Raw genomic sequence first — 26,504 nt, forward strand, 5'->3', positions numbered from 1 at the left:
CGCCTCTCTGAGCCAGGGGGCTTGTTTTATAGATTGGTCGTCTGTTCCAAGTACACACAACATCAAAAAGCATCTATTCTCCTTGATTACGGGCTGCACACACCTTTGGTGTTCGCACATACATAATCGATTCCACCCTACTGCCTTGCTCCTCTCCTTGGGCTATGGCTATGGCTATGGCTATGGCTATCTATGCTTTGAAAAAAAAACGAGAGGTAAAAAATAAATAATTGAAGAACAAAGATAAGATAAGGCTTATCTCTTCCGATCACACGCGAGAAGAAGCGAGAGAGGACTACGCCGTCTTTGATACCAATGTCACACCACCATACCCGCCACCATAGCCAAGGAGAGCCAAGAGCTCTAGTCAACACCAAACCATAGAAGAATGTGTATAAGTATCCACATTGCTGGGCTTATATAGTGGCTTGCCTGCCTACACTAGCCCGTCCTCCAACTCAGGCGCCTCACCGCTGAACCCTGGACACTCTCGCCAGATTGCGCTCCAATGTGTGGAGTCCATGTCTGATCGAGCTTCGCCCTGTCTCACCACGGGCGACTCACGTATGCTGTTATACAGGCTACGTTGACAGAAACCAATCCCCTAGGTCTTGCAGTAATAACAAGTTGTTTGACTTGCACATTGAATTGAAAATGCATGGAAACCCACATTAGGTTTCACACTACATAATAAGTACATTCAAGTGCAAGTCTCACACTACATAGCAAGTACATTTAAGCGTAAATCTCACACTACATAGCAAGTACATTTAAGCGTAAATCTCACACATGCTAAAACACTCAATTATGTGGGCCTAAGAAAAGGAAGATTTCTAGTACTTATTCAAATCTTGATGTGAGTTTGCCATGGATGTCTCATACTTTTTGAGGTAAACTTATTTGTTACCTTACATTGATTTAGGAACTTCTTATCTTTCCCTAAGTGATATCTTAAATATTAGATGCATATTTTTATTATAAGTTTTGGACAATTATATAAGTGTACCATCATTCATAGATCACAACTAGTTCTTTCTCTGATCCACAACTTATTATTTACATTATTTTCAAAAGAGTCATTTACATTCTGTTGAAAATGACGTAAAAGTTTCAACTATACCATAACTCATAGATCACCAATCCTTTCTTGAATCCATACCTTATTATTTATAAAAGAGTCATTTACATTGTTTTCAACCATGTAAATAGTTTTATTATAATATTAATTATTATTAAAAATATTGCTAAAAAATCTTAAATATTATTAATGATATTCCTATATCACTAGTAATGAAGTCTCTCTCATAAAAGACAAACTAATAAGGATAAGACTCTCATAAAAACTAAGGCAACCTTCATAATAGATGAGCTAAGTAATTATATACAAAAAGAGATACATAGACATGTAACACAAGCTAGACCAATATCTGGTTCTCTACCATCATGTCATGCTTCTATTAATTTGAAAAGTAATGCCACCTCTAGATAAAGCTTTTATTCAACAAGAGGGGCAAGTTTATCACAATCTTTACAAACCAAGTGAAAGGCAAGCTTGTTTTCCTAATGAGCCACCCTGCATGTTAAAATTAGCCATACCCTTCTCCGAACGTTGTTTTGGTATTAACTTGTTAGGATGAGGTAACCTTAGAAACATTTTAACCTTAGAGATGAAATCTTGACGCATGGATGATTGGAGGTTCGAAGTTCTAGAGAGTTCGATTTCTTGAGCGTTCGGAGAGAGGCTTTAAACACCTTGTGCATAGTATTTTCTCATTGGGTAATGGCCCGGTGAAAGAGATAGATAGAGAAAGGCTATTGTTTATGTTGTTTTTTTCTTTTAAATGTACATTCCGAGATGGATGCACTGAGAGAGAGAGAGAGAGAGAGAGAGAGAGAGAGAGAGAGAGTGAAAAAAACATGCTTTGTGCGATGAGAGAAAAAACAAGCTTAGGTTAATGTTTAATTTTTTTGATACCTTAGGTAGACCAAGGTGTTGATAGGGCTTGATTAATTAATTAATGGGCAGTATACTGAAGATGGGCTACTAGTAGATGATATATATTGTAATAGGTGCCACCATTTGGTTTTATTACTTTTGAGCTTGTTTTTTTCTAGCTCACAAGGATGATTGACATCTACTTTTGTAAGGCATGCTAAAGAATTATTTGTTGACTATATATCTTGATTGGAGGAGGCTTCCAAAGGACCAAAGCTCTGAATATTTAATGGGTTAGAGACTAATGAGCCTTTTTAACACCCGTTTTAGTCCTCGGGACTATTTGACACCCCTTTTTTCAAAAGGGATCAATGGCGGACATTGTTGCTCAAAAATCGAGGATGTGGGCCGTCGGATTTTTGTGATCCATGTGTAATCTCTGTGAATTCCAAGTGTGAACCCTATGTGATCCCGTCTTGTGATCCCTGTGTAAAGGGAGCCAAATGCCAAGATGGGATCACACAGGGTTCACACTTGGATTACACATGGATCACAAAAAATCCAACGGCCCACCTGATCTTCGATTTTTGAGCGACAATGTCTGCCATTGATCCCCTTTGAAAAAACGGGTGTCAAATAGTCCCGAGGCCCGTTTTACCCATGTTTGACAATTTTGATTTTGGTGGCTTATTTAAGGGCAATCTCAAAGCATAAAAAAAGGAAACATTATTGTGTGAACCTACTAGACGCACATTTTGAAGTTACCCTGCACAAGTTTAAAGGGAAGTATTTAAGGTTTACCCTGACGTGCGATCCAAGAGACGTTTTTTCACAGCATTGGAGATAACGGCGTTGAAATTTGGGGAACCCTATGTTGCATGCAATCACACGGCACAGGTAGATATATACAGGTCAGTCTCTCTCTGTCTCTCTCTCACACACACACACACGCACACAGATCCGTTATATACGCATACTTGCGGAGTGCTGTTGCTCGCCCGAGTCTCCGCCTTAAGGCATGTGGTCCTTTCTCTGTTTTTTGTTTGGTTTTTTGCATTCTTGACGGATCTACTCTCTGTGGAGAGAGAAAAAAGAAAGATATATTAAGCGTCCCAATGGGCGTATGAGACGAAAGTGATACAATAATGTGTGTGTGTATATATATATATATATATATATATATATATATAGAGAGAGAGAGAGAGAGAGAGAGAGAGAGAGAGAGAGAGAGAGAGAGAGTAAATTGCAAATATTTTTGAGTCATGCGTATGCGTGGAAGAGAGATTTGTGTGCCTGTATGTGGAGAGAGAGAGAGAGAGAGAGAGAGAGAGAGAGAGAGGGTTTCTTGTTAACGCCTCTTACACAACCTATGAGTCCCAATGTAACGTACACGAATATCTAAAAGGATTGAGAAGATACAAAGTAAAGATGGACTAAGTGCTTATGGCTAGTTGAGGACTTGGTGCTGATGTCTAGTTGACTGTGTATGGATTTTATCCATGCATTTGCTAAGCTCTAGTTGAGTGTGTGTTGCAATCTGCCCGTGGATGTGTTCCGACATCGGAGCATCTATTCGTTGGAAGGCGGTGATTGAAAGTGTATTCTCCCCTTTTAAAGGAAAATATTATCTCAAAGATGTTAGGAAAGTATGTGGGGATAGGCAAGGCACTCCAGTAAGGTGTGCTCCGGCGGAGGGAGGGAGATACATGAGAAATTGGGCCATGAGACCGTCAGATGTACATTGAGCGTAGGAAAAGTGTACAAATATTGTGGTAGTTTCCAACAAGAATTGTAGCATTAGAGACTTTCTTCTTTGCCAAAGGCGTTTAATATAAATTGATAAAACTATAGAATCATGTAAGGATCGCATTTGATGATTCAACGAGGACCAAAAGAGTCTTTTGTTTGTTGAGGTGCGTATGGCACTTTCATGCATTCTTTGTAGTGTGGATATTCTAAGTTTCTTGCACAAGTTCTTTTAGTATCTTGCTTAATGCTGCACCCACCATGAATGAGCTTTCTTTTTCCAAGAAAAGATTCTTCCATTAGTTACCAAATATGTAGCTGAATCGACTAAGTACAAGCCTAGTCTCAATCATGGGAGACAAGAAAAACATGGGATAGAGGGGTTTTTCCTTGTTGGCCAGCTGCTCTCAGAGGAAGGTTGTCTCATACAATGTGGGGGAGGGGGAATAGCCAGAGAGGTGGCTTGGAATGCCAAGTAACCTCGCGGTCACTGACCTTGAGGAAAGGACAATTGCTCCAAATCTGCAGAAACATATGCCCAACGCTTCTACATATGCCCAGAGGAGTTGCCTTGAAGCTTCTCCCACTGGCCACGGAGCGCGTGTATGATGTTCGTCCTTATGCTCCTGATGGACTCAACGGTTGGCACGGTAGTGCCCTCTATGGCCTCGCTACAACTAGCAAGCCAAAATGTGCCATGTTGTTGTATTGCTGATGATCTCCCATCTATGATAGGGGTTGTGGCACGCCTCCCAACTGGCTGGTGATAACGGGGCTGTCATGATGCTGCGATGAGAGAAGAAGGGCGAGGTCATGTCCCGTCTCCTCACGTGCTAGGTCTGGTGCTGCCTCAAAAGCCCATGCTATGGCTCCCTCAGGTAATGTGTGGACTGGTGCCTGGTCCATGGTGAAAATGCGGAGGATCCACAACCAAACCGGCTGCGCTTTGGGACAATCCCAAAGGCAACGTTGTTGTGTCTCCAAAGGGTGTCTACATGTAGAACAGAGAGCTAGCCGACCTTTAACTGCTAGTCATGTTCCCATTGCCAAGCTCCTGTGTGCTATCTGCCGCAAGAAGAGAGTAATCTTCCATGGCCAGAAGCTGTCCCAAAGCCGCTTCCAAACATCACGGAGGAATGGCCCTTAGCTTTTGTTAGTTCATGTATGGAGTATTCATAACAATGCTGATTCTTTAGAAATTTTTGCTTTTCCTTCCTTGGCTAATACATTCTTTAAATGTATCTATGGATTTCCAGTTGGAAATTCTTACCTCCTTAAAGTAGCATTGTATGGTTGGTTTTATGAAGAACACAGGTTCTTGCTCTTCATATTTGATTGGCTTTATAGTCATTGGTGATTCTTTGGTCTTCATGGCTGATTTTTTATCTTCATTGCTGGTCTCTTTAAAGATCCCCTTTCTCTGGGTGTCACACATTTCCAAACGAGATTAGGGAGTGTCCTGTACCGTTTTCTAGTTGCCCTTTTGGTTCCCAGCTTGTCCATTCTTATACGCCATGTGTCTCATGTTAGCACATTCATCCCCAGATTCTGCTCTTTTATAGTGCCCATTTGGTCCCTTTTGCATGGCCCTTGCTTGTGGGCTGGCCACCCCTTTTTCTGGTATTTTTTTGGGATTTTTCCCAGCCTTTTTGGCATTTTCCAGTCGGCTTGTTTTGCAGCTCCAGTCGGCCAGCTTACATCTACTATATATAGGGGGTGCTGGCCTCTCATCATTCATTCAGTCTTGTACATATTTTGCTCCCTCACTTATGAGGCTTGTAGTGTCTCTTGCTTGGGACTGTTTTGCTTCAGTATATTCAGCATAGTTTGCTCCATATCTCTCTTGCACTCTCTGTTCAGCACATTCTAGTGCCACTCTGCTTCAGCTCTGAGCACTCTTTCATGGTATCATCGCTCCCGGTTTAGCAACCTCTTTGCTGCCCCAGATTCAGCACTGTTTTCAGCACCTCCTTCTCTGCGTTTTCCTACAGACCTGCAGCTCTTTCATGCTACGTTTTCTGGACTGAACCTGCTGGTCGTTTCGCCTCACATCTGCAGCTTCCTTTGCTGCGTTTTCTGGACTGAACCTGCTGGTTGTTGCGCCTTTCAGTTTGTCTTCATCAACACAGCCTTCAGGTACTGTTTGACCAGTGTTTTCTATTGCACGTGGAGTTTGGGACATAGGCGGCCTGTTTTTTTCAGGACAGCAGCTTCTTTGCTGCGTTTTCTCTCCCGTGGGCTTGCTACTTTGCAGAGGGGGTCTTTGGTGTTGTAGGCTTTGGTGGCACTTTTTGTACCTGTGGAGGACACTTCTACTTCAGAGTTTGTGCATTTTTTTCTTGAGATTGAGCCCAGGCTTTTGTGATGGCTGCACCGACTTCTCTTCATATGTTTGCTGAGTTTGCTAAGTTGGATGGTTCCAACTACACCCTATGGAAGGTGAAGGTGAAATAGGCCTTGCGTGGCGTGGATCTTTGGGATTGGCTTGTTACACCGGCCAATGCCACCCCTCCCACCCTTGCTTCCGGCGGTGTGACTGAGGCACAGATTGATATTTGGCAGTCGAATGATCGATGCGTGTCACGTGCATCCTGCACTTGGATGCCACGTAGACATATCTGTACAGAAGGTGCAGGACCTGGGATGGTGAACTGGTCCCATGTGAGCCCAGTCCGGGACGAGTCAGCCAGGGATCCATCTCAGTCGTCCGAGGTCAGGTGTGCATTGTCCTGCACATGCAGGTGTGCACTGTCCTACACATGAGACAGTGCCAGTCTGCGTTGTGAGTCTCCCTTTGGAATAATGTCAGTGATTCTGTGTATTTGGTATGGTACCGGATGCCAGATCACTGTGTAGTTAGTTTGAGTTTGCTTTTAGAACAAGGGGCCAGCCCATTGTAACGCGCGGAAGCTCTGGGGAGTCTTCTTTCAGCCCTAAACACTCTTGGAAACCTTCTGATGCAAAAAACGCACCATCTGATGCAAAAACACAAGTCGAGAGAGAGAGTAGAGAGAGAGTAGAGAGAGAGAGAGAAGTGCTGGAATGTCAGTATATACTATGGTACAAAAAGGGTACATATCTTGCAGCCCTTGGCTGCCTTCATAAAAAGGTGATTAACCCTAAAATCTGTCCCCTATGGGACCTCTAAGGATCCAATCCCCTAGTGGGAGAGAATGAATAAACCATAGAGCAAGGGGGGCTATTTATAGCCCCTTGGATTACATGGGGAACTGGCCGACTGCTGGTCGGCCAGTTAATAGTTCATTAAAATCCATTTAATGCAGCCGACTGGATCTCTTCCATTTCCTTGATGCGCCTGCTGTTGCCCACTCTGCTGACATCAGCCGACAGCTACTCTGGCAACCAGCATCCTCTTTCTTGCAGCCGACAGCCCCTCTGATCCATGCTTTGCTCCAAGTCCTGCTCCATGTCCATCTTCTACTGGTTCATGGTCTTTATCTGTTTGCCTCTTCTGGATCTAGCCCTAGAAATGTCCATGGCATCTGTGATGCACATGACATCCCCCTCTGCTAAACTTGATGACGGGAACCCAACCTGCTCTTGGATGACTGTCATCATCCCAATCCTGTTCCGAAGTCCCTCTGTCATCTTCCATCCCTGGCAAACCTTTTTCTCTGAAAATCCGATCTGTTCTCCAAACCACTCTGTCTCTGATGAAGATCTATGCATCTGGTCTTCCTCTAGTCCACAATCCATTCCTGCCCTGACCCTGAACACGGTCTTGGTCTTCATTCCTGGAACTGAGTCTGGCACTCTCACATCACCCTTGGAGGATCAACCTCCCTTGGGACCGTAACTTGAGAACCTATCTGGCTCACGGAACTGCCATCCCCATCTGGCACTGTGGAACACCACCAACAAACCTCCTGGGAGTTCTTCCCGATCTGTGTTCCCGCCTTGGGCTTCGAATCCGTGTACTTTCCTGTACCTTGGACCTGTACACCATCATCTGGGATTGAATCAGTGTTTAGCTTGGCTGAGCCTGATGCTCTGATACCAATGTAACGCGCGGAAGCTCTGGGGAGTCTTCTTTCAGCCCTAAACACTCTTGGAAACCTTCTGATGCAAAAAACGCACCATCTGATGCAAAAACGCAGGTAGAGAGAGAGAGTAGAGAGAGAGTAGAGAGAGAGAGAGAGAAGTGCTGGAATGTCAGTATATACTATGGTACAAAAAGGGTACATATCTTGCAGCCCTTGGCTGCCTTCATAAAAAGGTGATTAACCCTAAAATCTGTCCCCTATGGGACCTCTAAGGATCCAATCCCCTAGTGGGAGAGAATGAATAAACCATAGAGCAAGGGGGGCTATTTATAGCCCCTTGGATTACATGGGGAACTGGCCGACTGCTGGTCGGCCAGTTAATAGTTCATTAAAATCCATTTAATGCAGCCGACTGGATCTCTTCCATTTCCTTGATGCGCCTGCTGCTGCCCACTCTGCTGACATCAGCCGACAGCTACTCTGGCAACCAGCATCCTCTTTCTTGCAGCCGACAGCCCCTCTGATCCATGCTTTGCTCCAAGTCCTGCTCCATGTCCATCTTCTACTGGTTCATGGTCTTTATCTGTTTGCCTCTTCTGGATCTAGCCCTAGAAATGTCCATGGCATCTGTGATGCACATGACACCCATAGGGCTACCCCAAGTCTTAATGTGGGCATGGGGATGGTGTGAAACTACCCCCATGAGGCCCTGAGGGCCAGGAAGGCCCTGGCTAAACCCACCAGCCATGGAGGGGCTGTAGGACAGCCCTAGGGGCAGGCTAAAGGCAGACATGCAGGAGATGTAGCCTTTGTATGGCTGTAGGGCAGGTATGGGGCAGCCCATACAGGCTGCCCAGCCCTCAAGATGTTTGCAAAAGCATTGTCCAGCCATGTAGAAGCATGCGCATAATGCCCAGCCATTTAGGGAAAAATGCGCAGCAATTTATGTGATTTTTTTAGCATTAAATGCTGAAAAACTCAGTCGTGGGACATTTAATGCTGGCCGCCTGGACTTCAGCTGGCTGACTGCTCTAGGTGGAGTATTATAAGTAGGAGAGTCCATAATCCCATTTGTTCATCTCATTTCTCACCAAGAGCTCAAGCATAAAGGGGCTAGACAAGCCAAGAAGGTGCTAAGCAAAGGGGTGAAGGACTGCAAATCAAGGACAGGGAATTCCCAGCCAAGAAAGGTCAAGGTTTTCTGTATTTTCTTTTCAGATTCACATCATTCTAAATAAAGCAAATACACCATCTGTGGTGGGGGCCCTACAGAGGGTATTTGGGACCCAATACTGTGTCCTCTCCATCCCTCCCTCTCTCTCTCTCTATTTTCTGCACATATTCATTCAGTTTGTGCATTAATTCCATGGCGAAAAGAGTGCTGATTTCTGAGCATTGAAGTTACCGATCTTCTCCGAAGCTTCCGCATGTTACAATGCGTTTTCTCATTTCTGATGTTGAACTGTCAGGATTCTGTTCTCTCTCATGTGCGTATAGCAGATGCTACACATGAAGTTTGGAAGGCTTTTGTAGATCTCTATGAGATTAAGTCTCCGGGTCGAGTTTTGGCGTTGGAAAAGAAACTTATGAACTTATCCGTTTTTGCCTTTCCATCTTTATCTGCTTTCATCTCGAAGATGAAAGATCTTCGGGACGAGCTTGCTGTTTGTGGCAAGGACATCTCCACAGAGGATATGGCTATTTGACTGCTCTCCAAACTTCCAGAGAGGTTTGATGCATACTTTCAGTCTCTTGTTTCTTCTCCTCGTCTTGTTTCAGTTACTTGGGAGGAAGTTCTCCCCTCCATTTTGTAGATTGAGTCTCGCTTTGAGGAGCGGACTAGCACCTCTGGTGGCCCTGATGGAGCTTTGGTAGCGCGAGATAAAGGGAAGCATCAACAAAAGAAAGGGAAAGGGGGTTCTGTGTCAGAACTCCAAGGATTCCGACAAGGATAAAGACAACAAATCTTCAAAGAATAAGGACATTGAATGTCATTATTGTGGCAAGAAGGGTCACAAGTCACCCCAATGTCACAAGAAGAAGCGTGATGAAGCAGCAAAGAACTCTTCCTCAATGATGGCGGTGTCTCAATCCAAGAAGGATGATGGCATCCTTCTCTTAGCAGGTACTTGGCTTATACTTGCTCTTATCGGTGCTTCTGCTCATATGACACCCCATCGAGATTGGTTCGAGGACTTCACTACCAGATCAGGGGAGATCACTCTGGGTGATTCTTCTTCTTCTGTGCGAGTGCATGGACATGGCACTATCCCCATCTTCCGTTTTGATGAGGACAAGAGGTACTTCTTTGACGTTTTGCATATTCCAGATTTGGCTTTTAACCTTTTGTCAGTGAGTGCTCTTACAGCTTAGGGTGCGGAGGTGATCTTTTCTCGTTTTATGAGATTACCATTCGTGATAAGGCGATTGGTAGCATCTTGGCTCAAGGAGTCCAAGATAGTGGTCTCTACAAGTTGACCGCTTTGCTTTCTTTTGGTGCTTCTTCTGCTCTTTGGCATGCTCGGTTTGGCCATTTGAGCTATCAGCTTTTGCAGCGAGCTTCGAAGGATGGGTCGGTTGAGGGATTACCGACCATCAAGGCTCCGTCTTCTGCTTGTTCCTCTTGTTTACAGGGGAAGCAACACCGAGCCGCCTTTCCGAAGGAGGCGACACACAGATCTTCGACATCACTTGCTCTCATTCATGGAGACTTATGTGGTCCTATGAGTACCGCGTCTTTGAGTAAGGCGTTGTACATGCTCGTGATGGTGGATGATTTTACCAGATATACTTGGGTTTTCTTTCTGAAGACCAAGGATGAGACTTTTCAGCACTTCTGTGATTGGAGAGCTGAGGTGGAAAAACAGACCGGTCACTTTGTCAAGGCTCTCAAGATCGACGGAGGGGGTGAGTTCACATCCCAAGAGTTTAAGCAATATTGCAAGACCCATGGCATTCGGAGACAGCTTACTACATTATATACTCCATCACAGAATGGAGTTGTAGAGAGGAAGAATATGACCGTTATGGAGATGGCCCGTGCTATGCTTGAGCATTCTTCCCTACCTCGACGTTTCTGGGCTGGGGCGGCTTCCACTGTTGTCTACATTTAGAACAGGTCTCCTAATGCTGCTCTTCCAGATAAAACTTCATATGATGCTTTCCATGGTGAGAAGCCCTCCGTTGTTTATTTCCGGATATTTGGGTGTACGGCGTAGTATGTTCATGTGCCTAAGGAGCATCGCTCCAAGTTGGACTCGAAGTCTCAACGCATGACTTTTCTCGGATACAGCACTGTGTCCAAGGCATATCGTCTTTTTGATCCTCAGGCCGGCAAAGTTGTTGTGAGCCGTGATGTGGTGTTCGACGAAACTCCTACATCTTCAGAGGAGGATGGTGAGCTTCTTCTTCCTCCACCACGGTCTCCACCTCCTTCTCCTACTCCTCCTCCCGCTACTTCTGTTACACCTCCAGTTGTGGATTCGCAGTCAGATGATGATGACTCTGCTCCTCCTCCGGCAAGTTTGAGCAGATCTGTGCCTGGATGGTATTATCAGAAAGTTCGTGATTTTGGGTTACGTGAGCTTCTTTCTGCTCCTCCGCCTGGTTCTCTCCGACGTTCTTCCAGAGTTACAGGGAAACAAATTCATGAGGGCAACATGTTTGTTAATTATGCTCTTTTGTCCTCTATCATTAATGGTCCTTCTGATTCCACTTCTGTGGACGAGGCTCTTTCACATGAGCCTTGGCGTCGTGCTATGCAGGCAGAGCTGGATGCTATTGAATGGAATGACACTTGGATTTTGGTGCCTCGGCCATTGCAGCGTAAGGTGATTGGTGTGCGTTGGATCTTCAAATTGAAGTTCCGAGCTGATGGTGGCAGCTTGGACAAGCACAAGGCGAGGTTGGTTGCCAAGGGTTATGCTCAGCGCCCTGGTGTCGACTTCGATGAGACCTTCGCTCCGACGGCCCGATGACTACCATTCACACCGTTCTTGCTCTTGTAGGTTTTTATAGATGGCCCATTTTCCAGATAGACGTCAAGTCGGCTTTCCTGAATGGAGAGCTTACACAGGAGGTTTATGTTGATCAGCCGCCGGGATTTGTTGTTCCAGGCAAACAGGATCATGTGTATTGGCTGAAGAAGGCTTCATATGGTCTGAAGCAGGCTCCGCGGGCTTGGCAGCAGCGGATTGATGAGTTCTTTCAGAAGCTCGGCTTGCGCCGTTTTCATGTAGATTCGAACCTTTATATCCTCCTTTAGAGGGGGTTGATTGTTATCATTGTGGTCTATGTTGATGACCTCATCTTTACAGGATCCGTTCTGTTATGGATGCTTTGGAGACAGAGTTTGAGATGACGGATCTTGGCCTCTTGCATTATTTTCACGGCTTTGAGATTTTGCAGACCTCGAAGGGCATTTTCTTCTCTCAGCAGAAGTACACTTGGGAGATTCTCGACAAATTTCAGATGACTGGGTGCAAACCAGTATCTTCTCCAATGGATATTGGTGAGAAGCTTTCTTCACTTGATGCTTCTCTAGGAATTGATCAGGGACAGTATCGGGTTCTTGTCGGTTGTTTGGTATGGTTGACCTACTCTCGAGTGGACATATGCTTCGCAGACAGTCAGTTTATTGAGTTCCTTCTCATCCAAACCCTGTCAGCAGCATTGGCGGTGTGCTCTCAGAGTTCTTCGGTACTTGCGTGGCACTTTGGATTTTGGCATCTTTTATGGCCAAGGACGCACTCTTGCTGGATGGTCTAACTCAAGACTGGGCTGGAGATCTAGATACACGGCGTTCGACCACTGGTTGTGTTTTTTCACTTGGGTCTGGAGCCATTTCTTGGAGCAATAAAAAGCAGCCTACTGTGGCGCTTTCCTCTACCGAGGCAGAGTACCGTGCAGTTTGTTATGCTGCATGTGAGGCAATATGGTTGCGGAGATTATTGGAGGAGCTCGGCTGTCCTCCTACCGGATCTACTCTTCTTTGGTGTGACAATCAGAGCTGCATCGCCATCGCCAAGAACCCTGTTTTTCATGATCGTGCGAAACACATTGAAATTCAGTATCACTATGCTCGTGAACAGGTTCTTGCTGGAGATTTGCATTTGGAGTATTTTCCTTCCACGGAGAAAGCTGCAGATTTGTTCACCAAGCCGGTTTCTCAAGCTTCCTTGGCTCCTCATCTTCGAATCCTCAGAGTTTGTTCAGCATCTGGTGCTGAGAGGGGGTCTTGCACATTCATTCCTAGATTGTGCTCTTTTATGGTGCCCATTTGGTCCCTTTTGCACGGCCCTTGCTTGTGGACTGGCCACCCCTTTTTCTAGTATTTTTCTAGGATTTTTCCCAGCTTTTCTGGCATTTTCTAGTCGGCCTGTCCAGTAGCTCCAGTCGGCCAGCTTACATCTACTATATATATGGGTGTTGGCCTCTCATCATTCATTCTAAAAATATCCCAACTAGTAGACATTCTGTCATAGGCACTTTGCCAACTCTTGGTATCGGCTCAATTCGAGATGTAATGACGCGAACAGAATTTCCATCGGAGTTGGGCCAAAAATAGCAACTCTCCTAAATTTTAGGAGTGTGGTCCTTTGTATTCTAGGATAATCTCCCATTCCCAAAGCTTGTACTTTCCAAATATTTAGACATCTTGGAGTCCACCAGACCCCTTTCATACTGGAAAATGTCCAGGCTGGTGACATCCTCCCCAGCTTCTTAAAAGTTGTCCGCAACTTTAAGCTTCAAGCCATATATTCAAGATATAATCATGTCCCATTAAGTGGGCGAGACAAGCCAGTCTCAAAAATCCAATATAACTGAAGAATCCATGTCCCAAAGAAATAGGTGAGACTTAATAAGTCTCCATAATACCAATATCAAAATCATGTCCAAAAATAAATGGGCGAGAATTCCATGGAAGATATGCTAGACATAGGCACAAGAGCCAATTGTGTCTCAATCACCAATATCAATGAGATAATCATATGCCAATGAAAATCGCCAACCAGGTGCTAAGACACTTAAATAAGTGCCATGCACAAGAAACTAGTGTCTCGCACAGAAACATGTGCTATGCACACAAACTGGTGTCATTCTAGATCACAAATCATGGTGATAGAAAAGCTGGTTCTCCATAGTTCTGGCAATCCTTTCTCCCAATCCCAACAGTTTTCATGTTCTCCCATACAATCCCAACTCTGATCAACAAGCATGGTGTGGAAACAATGAAACACTCACTCCACAATCGCAACACGAATCCACGTGTATGGTGGAGTGTTCATTGAATTGCTCTCTCACAATCCCAACATGAATCCACATGCATGGTGAGATGAACAATGAACCTCTTGGCCTCTGTATGGGGAGATAGTGATTCTAATATGGCGAAAAAATAAATAAATCCATGTCCCAAATAAATGGGCGAGACAAAATAGTCCCATAAGTCCAGATATAATAATCATGTCCCAAGTAAATGGGCGAGACAAATCAGTCCCATAAGTCCAGATATCATAATCCATGTCGCAAGTAAATGGACGAGACAATATAAGTCTCCTACCAACAAGGCATCGGTCCACATGACCCTTGGCATAGACATAAGTCCCGTGCCAACCAGGCGTCATGTCCACTTTACCACTTGCACTCCGTGTTGGTACTCTGACCACACACCTTGGATGAGAGGTGGGCTCGAGTAACAAGATAAAACAATTAGTCACAAGCATAGATAGCCTGGTGTTTCATAAGCATTTTGCTACACATAGTTTATAGGCATTTCGGCCACCAATAGTTTGTAGGCATTTCGGCCACCAACTCACAGTACCCTCTCAAGTGCCCATGTTTCCTTCCATCTGCTCTCTATTGTTCCACCCATATTTGGTAGAAATAATCTTCAAGAGAGCACGTAGGACAAGAGAACACTACACACGGTATGTTGTGCTCGACACTACCCTCTGAAGTGCCCATGTTCCCTTCCATCTGCTGTCAAAACCCCACGGATCTCCTTGTGATCGTTCTTGGTTTGAGACTCGAATCCTGCAACAAACGAACAAACAAACAACAAGGGGGTGCAGGCTTGACTCACCTCCCAACCATGACAGCCGTGGGCAAGCCCACAGTCTTGGCTGTCCTCACCGAGCTACGAGCTGAGCTAACTAGGATGACGTACCGACCAATCTCCTCCTCTCGCGACGTCCCATACCGCCGCGAAGCTGCCCTCGCGGGCCTCAAGATTGCTGCCGGTCTCGGCTGCATAAAGCAGGTGCACGTCTACACTAGATCCAGGCTCCAAGACCATAGAGCTCTCACAAACTCGCGAGACTCTTTATATCCCAATAACTAACCTTGGCCACCCTTTTATAGGCTCTTGGCCGGTCATCAGGCGTCCACACTTGGGCGCTCGCCCGTCCATATTTGGGTGCCCGCCCGTTAGTATTTCCCTAACTCAGCTCGTCAATCAGCTTGCCTAGTTCCAAGCTTCCCCAAGCCTCGAAACTAGTCTTGCGTGCGTGTAGCACACGGTAGATACACACTGTGCACAAACTCGCGAGACTCTCTATATCCCAATAACTAACCTTGGCCACCCTTTTATAGGCTCCTGGCCGGTCATCGGGCGTCCACACTTGGGTGTCCGCCCGTCCATACTTGGGTGCCCGCCCGTTAGTATTTCCCTAACTCAGGTCGTCAATCAACCTGCCTAGTTCCAAGCTTCCCCAAGCCTCGAAACTAGTCTTGCGTGCGTGTAGCACACGGTAGATACACACTGTGCACATGACATATGCTCTCTATTGTTCCACCCACACATGGTAGAAACAATCTTCTAGAGAGCACGTAGGACAAGAGAATACTACACAGGGTATGTGAACCATGAGTTTCATAAGTCCAATGCATCCCAAATAAAGGGAGCCAAAAAGAATAATCCATAAACCTGAGGATAGATCCAAATCCCTAGAAAAGAAGTCAAGGAATCCATAGACCTGTATACCATAATCCTTGTATACCATAACTCTTACCACATACTCTGTGCTAACCACACACCTTGGAGTAGAGGTGGACTTTATCCATAAAAGCATCATATCCATGAGATATCCAAAGATTTCTTCTCTATGAACTTGGACGGATTCGTCCATAGAAATTTCTTGTGAAGCTCAATATCTATATAAATCTCGTCCAAGAAAGAAATCTCCATATATATAATCCATCCCAATAAAGGGAGCCATAAACAATGTTTCCCTGAAAACATCTCAAGGCAAACAACACCACCTTTCTCCTTGCATGGCCATACAAGGGTTAGTGAACATCAAAAACACTTCATAGTAAATAGCAAAAGCACCAACTTTGCAAACTCAAAGTATACTTAGCTTTTCTTTGCCAGGTTGGTCATGAAGCCAAAAGAAATATCTCGTCACCATATCCTTAAGATATCCTGAGATATATCTCCATATAGATTGCCTGTAAGCTTGATAATATAATCCACAATATCCATATGGAAAGAGTGCTAAACGTGTGCACATAAAGCCAACTTCATACTACCAAGATAAATTTTGTGAATTTATAAATCCTTAGACCAAGCTGTCTATTGCTCATGCTCTTGCTTCATAGGCTATGAAGTGGCTGGCCATGCTTAATAGCAATGATGGTAAGTGTGGTCCCCACTTGAGATCTTTACTCTTCCTCATTGATAGAAGGAAGCCTTTGCTTCCAAGGAAACCTATGCTCTGATACCAATGTAACTCGCGGCGGTGCCGGGGGGACTAGGGCCTTTGACACACTTGTTGATACCATCAATGCATATTAAAACATTTAAACATGGCCACAACCTTAACACATGTCCATCATCACTTTGCATGAAACATAAAAGTTGGACAAAAAATCCACAAATGCTGAAAATGGAGCTTGCACATGTGACACTGCATAGAGGCCGCCGGAATGGGCCGACCCCCCCCCCCCCCCCCCCCCCCCCGGAGTATTTTTTTACCCAAGGAGAATAATATCATGTAGAAGCTTTGAGGGCCTTACTCTCCCCACGGGAGATGCCGGATTATCCATATACAAATGCCATAACACAGCCCAACACGAGGCTACCAAGCTGGAACACAGGCTGTAGAAATTTCGACCCAATAATATAATCCATATACCTCCATGTGGGTACTGATTCTTTCCCCAAAACCACGGGTCTTCATGCAATAGAGCTGGTACAACAGGTTCAGCTCTCCATTCAGCCAGTACAATAGATACAGTGGCTAGTGGCTGGTATAGTAGGTACAATGGCTGGTACAGCCAGAACAATGGCTAGTACGTACAATGGTTGGTACAGCTGGTACAGTGGTTGGTATAGCTGGTACAGCAAGTACAAGGTTGGTACAGCCAGTACAATGGTTGGTATAGCTGGTACAGCAAGTACAAGGGCTTGTACAGCTAGTATAGTGGTTGGTACAGCAAGTACAAGGGTTGGTACAACAAGTACAATGGCTAGAAATCATAATAAATGATTAAATACCCTTGCCTTCAGTATTTTTTCTTCGCGATGGAAGCCTCCAAAATAGTCCCCAACAGTCGGTATTCTTCATGGGCAGCCTTCAAGAGAGAAAGAAAGAGAGTAGCCATCATTAGGGTAGCCTGTAACGGTGGTAGAGGCTAGTGTGCAGCAAGAGAGCCTCCATTAATGAAGAGAGAGGGCTCCAATTTATAGATTTGGGGCTCCCATGAGTGAAAATGGAAAGAGAAGGCTACGACGACAAGTGGAGAGCCACACAATAGCTGGAGTGACAAGTGTAAGGCCACTTGTCTCACTTTGATCCACTTTCTTGCCACATGTCCCATCTAAGAGATGAAAACATGGGACATGGGTTTACCTAATTCCATCCATAGGAGTGTCAGGGTCGTCCTCATCAAGCACGGTGGTCGCATGAGTCTCCGCTAGAGCCTCTCGCATGAAGTGGGTGAGTAGTCCCAATGTGGAGCCCTCCATGTCGGCCATGCGCAAAACCCTATACAAGGGAGTCACCGCAATGACAATGGCTTGCACCTCGCGCCAAAAGGACTCTCTCATGCACAGCCGTTGAATGGCTCGGGCCTCATCCGCACTAGTCACCAACTCCTCTCTCAGCCATGCGATGAAATCCGGGGAGACCACGGTCATATGGAGCTTCGGTTGCACGTCATATAGCCGCTCCAAGAGAAGCCACATGTAGGCAAACCCCGTGGAAGAGGGCTTCTTAAGCTCCAAGTCACTTTGCTCGCGAAACATAGCGAGCACCTTTACCTTCTTTGTGAAGAAATTCACAATGGATAGGCCTTGTGCTACCACCCTCTTCACCCAATCTAGCTTCCCCACATCCTCCATGAGTAGGTCTAGACAATGGGAGGCACAAGGGGTCCATACAATGGATGGGAACTCCGCCTCTACCAAGCGTCCCATTTGGCGGCAATTGGATGCATTGTCCGTGATGACTTGAATGACATTTTCATGTCTGACCACAAGTAACACAATGGCAATTTGACAAATGCAATGACGTTCTTAGAAGTTAGAAGCTTGAACATAGTACATAGTACATACCTCTATGATGGCTTTTATAGTCTCCCGATGTTTTTTGCCCCGCCTTTCTGTATCCATGGCGCATAAGAAGTATGTGCCAAGAGTGCATGAAACAAGGATGTTCATGATACCTCTCTTCTTCCGATCACTCCATCCATTGGAGAGGATAGAGCAACCATACTTCTCCCATCCTTCCCGCATGGGTGTGAGTTTGTCGTTGATCCTTTGCCTCTCGTCATCAAGCGCGGTGGTGCGCATCTCATGGTAAGTGATACCATGCCATTTACCATGGGATGGTCCCAACTCCGCAATGGCCTTCACCATTTTGTGCCATTGTGGCACATGTGCAAGGAGCCTTATGACGCTACTTGTGTAACCCTTCCCACAAAAGTTACATGTCCATTTCCATGACCTCGAATTACCGGTAGGTTTCTCACTGGTGGTGGTATATAAGGCAAATGCCTCATGCTTGTTCTTTCCTCCGGACCTCATTGCCAAAGTCTAAAGAGAGAGAGAGAGAGACCTTGAGAGAGGGAAAGAGAGCTTGAGAGAGAGAGAGATAGAGCCTAGAGAGCTTGAGCCTTGGTCCTTGACTCTTGAGCTTGAGCCTTGAAAGTTGAGGCTTGAGCCACATCAACATGTGCCAATGGCCATTGGATCCCTTTAGGCTTTCACCTCCATGCTTGAGCCTTGGCCTTGTATAAGAGCTCTCAAGGTCTCTCCCTCTCTCATCATTCACGCTCAAGCTCTCAACTTCTCAAGCTCTCTCTCTCTCTCTCTCTCTCTCTCTCTCTCTCTCTCTCGGGCCAAGGCTCAAGCTCTCTCTCTCTCAAGGCTTAAGCCTTAAAGGCTCAAGGCTCAAGGCTCAAGCCTCAAGCTCTCTCTCTCTCTCTCTCTCTCTCTCTCTCTCTCTCTCTCTCTCTCTCTCAAGACATGCCCAACTTCCAAGGGCCAAACGGCTACAACAAACGGGTGAAAGAGTCAAAGACACGCGAAAAAACGGGCATAAAAAACGATAAACGGGCAAAAACGGTGTTTTTCCCAGTCACGTTCCGCATCTGCCCGGTACGGTACGGTACGACAGGACCGTTTCGCATCGTTTCGTTGGACTGAAACGTCCGCCGGCCTGTAACGCGTTTCGGATACGTTTCGCTCTTGTAGTTTCGCACCGTCTTGTACTTTACGTACCTGTGCTGCGGTACACGTTCCACATACAACTATGGTTGGTTGGTTGGATTACTTCTCCAAGAGGAGCAGACAAGGAAGAACAGATCCAGGGGTGATACAAGCAAAGGAGACAAAGCCTACTTCTCCAAGGACAAAGGCAAAGTGGACTCGTCACAGGGTGACACCAAGAAGAAGAAAGGAAAGTGTCTCTACTGCCACACAAACTAGGACACTACATCAAAGAGTGTCGGAAGAGGCTCGCAAAGCTGAAAGCTAATGAAGACTCTGCAAATTCCCCTTATTCTACCTCTGACGACAAGCAGCAGCAGCCATAAGATAAAGTAAACCTAGTACAAGATGACGGGGCTTTCTAGCTACATTATCACTATGGGGGGGAATGCTAAATATTAATAGTGATTAATGTGGGAATAAACAAGTGCTAGGTGGTTAAGTAAACTAGTACTGAATGTAAGCCTTAAATAAAGCGGTTCCAATGTGTGTGAACAACCACTAGTAGTTTCCACCTCGTCGATGAACTCCCATCCATGAGCATTTAGGTGACATCAGGACCAGAGCCTTCGTTTGTGAAGTCAACGGAGCAGCGAACGTGGGTATAAGTCTCTTGTGTAGAAGCAGCCTCTTAAAAGGCATATGTGGTGGCATTATACTAAGAATATTTGGTGGAATATTATTTAGCATATGTGGTGGCATCAAATCAAGCATATGCTTAGAATATGTATTGAGGTCTCTCCTATAAAAAAGGACCTACTTGTATAATGAATTTATACTTTCTACTACATCTTGTACTCCCACAATCCTCTTAATCTTGTGTTGATCATCTTGTTAATTACCATCTCTCCCTCTTCTCCTCACTATTGTGTGGTTGCACTATTGACATTAACCATCAGGGATGGGGTAAAGCAAAAAGTCGGTGAAAATGTGGCAACTTATCTTAACAACTTTTCAGCTGTTTCATTGAAGTTTAATGCTTGTAACCCTATTCCACCACTAATGGAAATGCGTAAGCTTGTGATTGGACTTCAACCTAAGCTTATGCAATCAGTGTATATGGCTGGTCCGAAATCTTTGGAGGAAGCCCAAGACAAAGCTTTGCAAGCTGAGGCTTTGCACATGCCTTGGATGGTGGGCAAGGCGAAGAATAACAACCGGGATCCACCTCAAAAGAAGAAGTTTAAAGTCGAATCCCAATCAAGAACCGAGCCTCGAGAGAAGGAGGATATAAGTGGGGACAAACCTCTCCTCTTTCGAAGGAAATTGTTCCACAAGAAACTTGGGGAATATGTAAGGAAGGGAAGTGTTTTTAATGTGGAAAGAAGGGACACATGGCTGCAAAATGTCACGACAAGCCAAAGCAAGAAGCCAAGCCACCTCAAACCAACGCAGCATCAGAGGAACTTCAACATCAGGATGATACACCACCAGAAAGAAGGCAATTTTTCAAGGCTTGGGCCAAAGTGGCTAACCAACCAGTGCTTATTCATTTTGATAGCGATGTTACTCATCACTATATCCATCCCTGAGTGGTGGAAGCTTTGAATCTTCCTCCAGGGAGCTTCTATTTCTGCAGGTGCCACTTTCGAGGGAACATCAGCAGAACTTGGAAGTGACCTCTATCTTTGGAAAGCTTTGTTTACAGATCGGGGATTATGTGTGTCACGTGCACCCATGCACTGTGGTACGCGGTGACAAACTGGCTCATCAACAGGGCAAGAATCATGTAGCAAAGGACTGGTGTTGATTATTCTAGATTTGTCAAAGCCTTTTGTGGTTGAATGCGATGCCTCAGGAGATTGCATTGGAGTATCTTGAACCAAGAGGGCCATGCTGCGGCCTATGAAAGTCCGCATCCACGTATGAGAAAGAATTGATGGCTATCATTCATGCATTGAAGATTGGAAGCATTATCTTATTTATGGGTGTTGAGTTTGTTATCAAGACAGATCATCAAAGTCTTAGGTACTTCGTGTCTCAACCTAAGATGTCAGAAAAGCATATGAGATGGGCTAATTATTTGGCCCGATTTCATTTCTAAATTATACACACTCATGGAAAAGACAACAAGGTAGCGGATGCATTATCTCGGAGACCCATGAGCCATGCAGTTTCTATGGGTTATCATATTGTGACAGGATTTGAGGGCAAAAGTGATGGAAGAATGCATGCTCCACTCTACATGCGGCATAGAGGCATCTTGACTACAACTCAAGCTTTGGAGAGCTACTTTTATTGGCCTAGCATGAGAAAGGACATTGAGCGATATGTTCGAGAATATTTGGTTTGTCAGCCTACCTACTTTGCTTCAACAGGCTGTTAGGTCCCGGAAGCAACACAAAGTTCTCAATAAGCTCATTGTCACAAGCAAGCACCATAACCTTGGCGATAGCATCCGTCGAGGTAGTGACCATTTGGGTGGTCGGCAAGGCATGGATAGATCATAGGGGGCACCTGTAGGACCAGCCTAAAAGCTGATCCAATGGCCTCTGGGCAGCAGAGGGAGGGGAGAAGGCAGGCAGAGGAGGGCGAGGCAGGGGGGTGCAGCGCTCAGCAGCTGGGGACCTCACAACTGTCGATGGCCTTCAATCTCCTTCTTCAATTGGGTGAGGGTGTTGGGGTAAAGGCGTTATGCCCACCCTTATAGTGTGTACAAGCCCATAAGTTATAGTACATAGTACACTTAGTACTTTTAATGTACTAAGTGCACTATGTGTACTAGTGCAATATACATGTGTGATAGGGGAGTCACACACTCATGCCTCATGAGTTGACTTATCCCCACAACTCTCTCTCTCTCTCTCCCTTGCTTCTCTGTGTATGTCTCCCATGAATGAACTCTAAACCCTAATTCTCCCATCAACTGGTATCAGAGCCCTTAGTGATCCCTCCCTTCCTCTTCTCCTTGATGGTAGCAAGGAGTTAGGCGCAGCAAGGCATCAGCACATTATTGGCGCTAGAGGGAGGGCCATCGCTGGTGAGCAAGGAGCACCTGGCAGAAGTGTCAACAGGTGTTGTATCATCAGCATCATCAAGTTCTATGTGAACACGTGAAGGTCGCAGGCTGGGCGTGAACGAAGGCAGCAAAATAGGCGAACACAGGCGAAGTCAACTGCGGGTGGCGCTCATAAGCGTGCGAACCCGAGCGCTAGGCGAAACCAACTGCTTGTCGACTACTCGGGTGCCTTCGTCACCTAGCGTTGCCCGCCTGACGCATTCGCCATCGCCTAGTCGCCAGCGCCGTGTAGCGTTACACAGCCATCATAAGCGTGCGAACCAGAGCGCTAGGCGAAACCAACTGCTTGTCGACTACTCGGGTGCCTTCGTCACCTAGCGTTGCCCGCCTGACGCATTCGCCATCGCCTAGTCGCCAGCGCCGTGTAGCGTTACACACTTCCCAACGTCCCTGGCATCGAAAGCAGCAGCAATTCCTCGTGTGGAAACGAAGAAAGCCCCATTACCATAGCCAGCCCACGTGGCTGCCCAGGCTGCCCAACCAACATACGTGGCAGGTGTGGCTGCCCAGCTGCTCCAGAAGCTGCCCAGCACCGAAGTCGCCGCCACCACCGCCTCCATCTCAGCCTGCAAGTCAAGAAACTCAGAAAAATCAGAAATTTCAGAGGTATTTGCCTTTAATATTTTGGGAATTTCTTATCAATTCAATATTTTGGGAATTTCTTATCAATTCAAGCAATTGAGCAGGTACAGGTGCCCAATTGCTCAATTTTTGAGCAAAATTGGCAAAATTGGGTGACATTGGTCACAATCAGGATCAATTTGCAGGAAATTGGTCACAATCAGGTTCAATTTGCAGGAAATTGGATGTCGAAATTTGGGGCTTTTGATGTAATTGTGCAATTAAGCACTCATACATGCTGTATGATGTGAAAAATTGCACATTTGGGCAAAATTGCAGCAAATTGCAGTGCAAATCAAGGGGCTTTTGTGCCGATTGGATTGATTTGCATGCAGGCGATCGCATTTGATGCTGTGGATAATGTGTTGATGCCTTACAAGCACTCAATGTGCCTGTAAATCAAGGGGCTTTCATTATTTGGATGTATATGTGGCCAGGGGGAAGCATCGTGAACACTCTGGATGCCTTCATGTGCGTCAATGTACCATGTATGATCAGAAATTGATCTTAAATCAAAGGGCTTTTCAAGTTTGTATGCTTGTTGAGCTTGGCAAAGCAGCAGGCAAGACATTTATGCCTTGAATCCTCAAAAAATCAGCTTGAAGTCAAGGGGCTTTTGCCCAATTTCTGTTCGGGACTGTTGTATGCAGTGTTCGGGACTGTAAAAGTCTGATTTTCACTCATTTGGACAGCCAGGAGAGCATTTATTGCTATTGTACCTGCTGGTACAGATTTGGCACAGCTTTGTGCATGTTTTGGCATGGCTGTACACTGTTTTGAGTGACCAAAAGGTTCAATTTCAGCTGCTGTACTTGCCGGGACAGGTTTGGTACATCATTGGTGAGCACTTGGTACTGCTGTACAGTACTTTGGAAGGGCAAAAGAGCACATTTAAGGTGCTGTCCAAAATCTGCAGCAACCAGATTTTGGTGTTTTCATCACATAAAGTGGGAGAAAAGTTGCATTCTTGCTTCCGCAGTGGGAGATAAAGCTTGGGAGAACATTTGTGAGCACTTTGTGTGCTTTGGGTGCAGTGTTTGCACATTTGCAGGGAGTCAGGCATTGACAGGTTGCATTTTGCTATGGCAACCACAGGTGAGAGCTCTTCATTGCTTCACATCAAGAAGCTTGAAGGCTCGCATAATTATGATATTTGGCAAACCCAGTGCTACAATGTATTGCTCCAGAAAAAGCAGCACAAGCCTATCAAAGAAAGGGGTGTGATGCCCGCTTCTCTTATTGCTGAAGAGTGGGAAGATATGGATGAGCTGGCAAGATCTACTATCATGTTGTCTGTGTCAGACTCATTACTTTTCAGCATTCGTGAAGAGAAGACAGCTTGGGGAATGTGGCAGAGATTGCAGGACTTGTATGCCCAACAAAGTGCCTCAAGCAAAGTGTATTGGTTGAAGAAACTCATAGGTCTTCAGATGAAGGAAGGGGCGTCTATGACAGCCCATCTAAATGAGTTTAATGGTATTGTCAGCCAAGTCATTAATCAAAAGTTGGCCATGGATGATGAGTTCAAAGCCACTTTTTTGTTATGCACTTTGCCAGAGAGTTGGGACACATTCAGGACAGCCACTAGCAATTCGAATGCTATGCTGTCATATGCAGATGTTGAGGGTGCTCTTCTTCAAGAAGAGATGAACAAGAAAAACAACTCTGTTGGCAAGTCCAATGCAATGAATGCACGTGGGAGATCCCAGCAAAGGGGGAAAAGCCAAGAAAGGGGAAGGAGCAAGTCTCGCTCCAAAAAGGATTTGGAATGCCATTATTGTGGCAAGAAGGGACACATTAAAAAGCAATGCTACAAATGGAAAAATGATCAAAAAGAAAAGGGAAAAGGCAAAGACAAAGAGAAAGATGAAGCCAAAGATGTAAAGCCAAAGGGCAAAAGTGGAGTCAAGATCGAAGAAATCAATGTGTCACATGCAGGTGGCAGTGAGGATGAGGTCCTATTTACTTCTTCACTTGATGCCCATTCACTTCTTACAGGTGGTCATGGTATGCACTCATGGATCATTGATTCAGGTGCCTCCTTTCATGTCACAGGTTGCAGAGACTTGTTTGTCAGGTACACTGCTGGCAATGAAGGAGTGGTTTATTTGGGTGATAACCATGCATGCAAAATTCTTGGCAGAGGTGATGTGAGGCTTGTGTTTTCAGATGGCTCACAGCTTATGCTCCATGATGTCAGGCATGTGCCTGAGATCAAAAAGAATCTGCTTTCTACTGGACAGCTTGATGATGCTGATTATGTTACCACATTTGGTAGTGGAAAGTGGAAAATTAGTAAGGGCTCACTGGTTGTTGCCAGAGGCTCTAAGGTGGACACTCTTTACTTTATGCATGCAGGTGTTTGTCACCATGCTAATGTAAATGCAACCGAGCTGCCGGAAATTTCTATGTGGCATAGCCGGTTGGGACACATGAGTGTCAAGGGAATGGAGCAATTGTCTCGTTTGGGTTACTTGCCTTCTCTAAAGTTTTCAAGTTTTCAGTTTTGTGAGCATTGTATTTATGGCAGGCAACTCCAGTGCCCCCACAAAAAAGCTCTTGGACAGAAAGATGCTCAATTAGAGCTTGTGCATACAGATGTATGTGAGATGCCTCAGCTTTCTTTGGGAGGGGCAAAATATTTTGTGTCTTTTATAGATGATGCCACACGTAAGGTGTGGGTTTATCCTCTTCGTTTGAAGAGTGATACATTCTCAGTGTTTCAGAAGTTTGTTGCTCTTGTTGAGAATCAAACTGGCAAAACACTGAAGGCTTTGCGTTCCGACAATGGTGGAGAGTATATGTCCAAACAGTTTCAGGACTTTTGTGATGCTAAAGGCATCAAGAGGGAGCTCTCTACTCCTTATGATCCTCCACAAAACGGGACAGCAGAGAGGATGAACAGGACCATTCAGGAGAAGGTCCGTTCTATGTTGTCACATGCTGCATTACCTCATGGTTTTTGGGCTGAAGCTGTTATGACAGCCGTTCACCTTATAAACAGGTCACCTAACACGAGGCTTGGTGGGAAAGTGCCAGAAGAAGTATGGACAGGGAAGCCTCCGTCATACAAGCACTTGAGAGTGTTTGGTTGCGTTGCGTACGTGCACATACGCAGGGAAATGCGCACCAAACTTGATCCTAAGTCTCACAAATGCATATTCCTAGGATATGGTGACAGAGGTGAAATGGGGTATAGACTTTGGGATCCCGTGAATAGAAAGATTATACGCAGCAATGATGTCATTTTTGATGAAACATGCATGTATAAGGAGCCTGCAAGGCAACAGGAGCCTGGCAGAGTCATCTTTGATGATGATGGACATCATGGACAACAACAAAGGGCTGTAAATCAGCCATTACAGCAGGAAAACCAGCCCTTAAATGGTGCTGAAAATGGTCCAAATGGACAGCCAGACATGGCAGAAGATATCCCTATGGATATACCACAGTTAGAGGATATACCGG

The 26,504-nt window shown here is 45.4% G+C and overlaps 1 protein-coding gene across 4 annotated transcripts in view; it reads left to right on the forward strand.

The window, feature by feature from the left end:
• Window positions 1–2,650: 2,650 nt before the first annotated feature.
• The window catches only part of LOC147624398 (hypersensitive-induced response protein 1-like), a 28,858-nt gene continuing 5,004 nt past the window's right edge, over window positions 2,651–26,504 (forward strand). The window contains exon 1 of one of the 4 annotated variants that reach the window (XM_086819382.1): window positions 2,651–2,847. Coding sequence is in view for 2 of the 4 variants with exons in the window: in XM_086819383.1 (XP_086675509.1) it covers window positions 2,808–2,833 (26 nt within the window). In the remaining 2 variants the exon portion in view is untranslated. Of the gene's footprint in view, window positions 2,957–26,504 lie in introns of all 4 variants that reach the window. The other 3 variants (XM_086819383.1, XM_086819380.1, XM_086819381.1) reach the window with 3 other exon arrangements.

Source organism: Cibotium barometz, chromosome 25, assembly GCF_041138505.1.
Source record: "Cibotium barometz isolate CiBa-2024 chromosome 25, ASM4113850v1, whole genome shotgun sequence".
Classification (NCBI taxonomy): domain Eukaryota; kingdom Viridiplantae; phylum Streptophyta; class Polypodiopsida; order Cyatheales; family Cibotiaceae; genus Cibotium; species Cibotium barometz.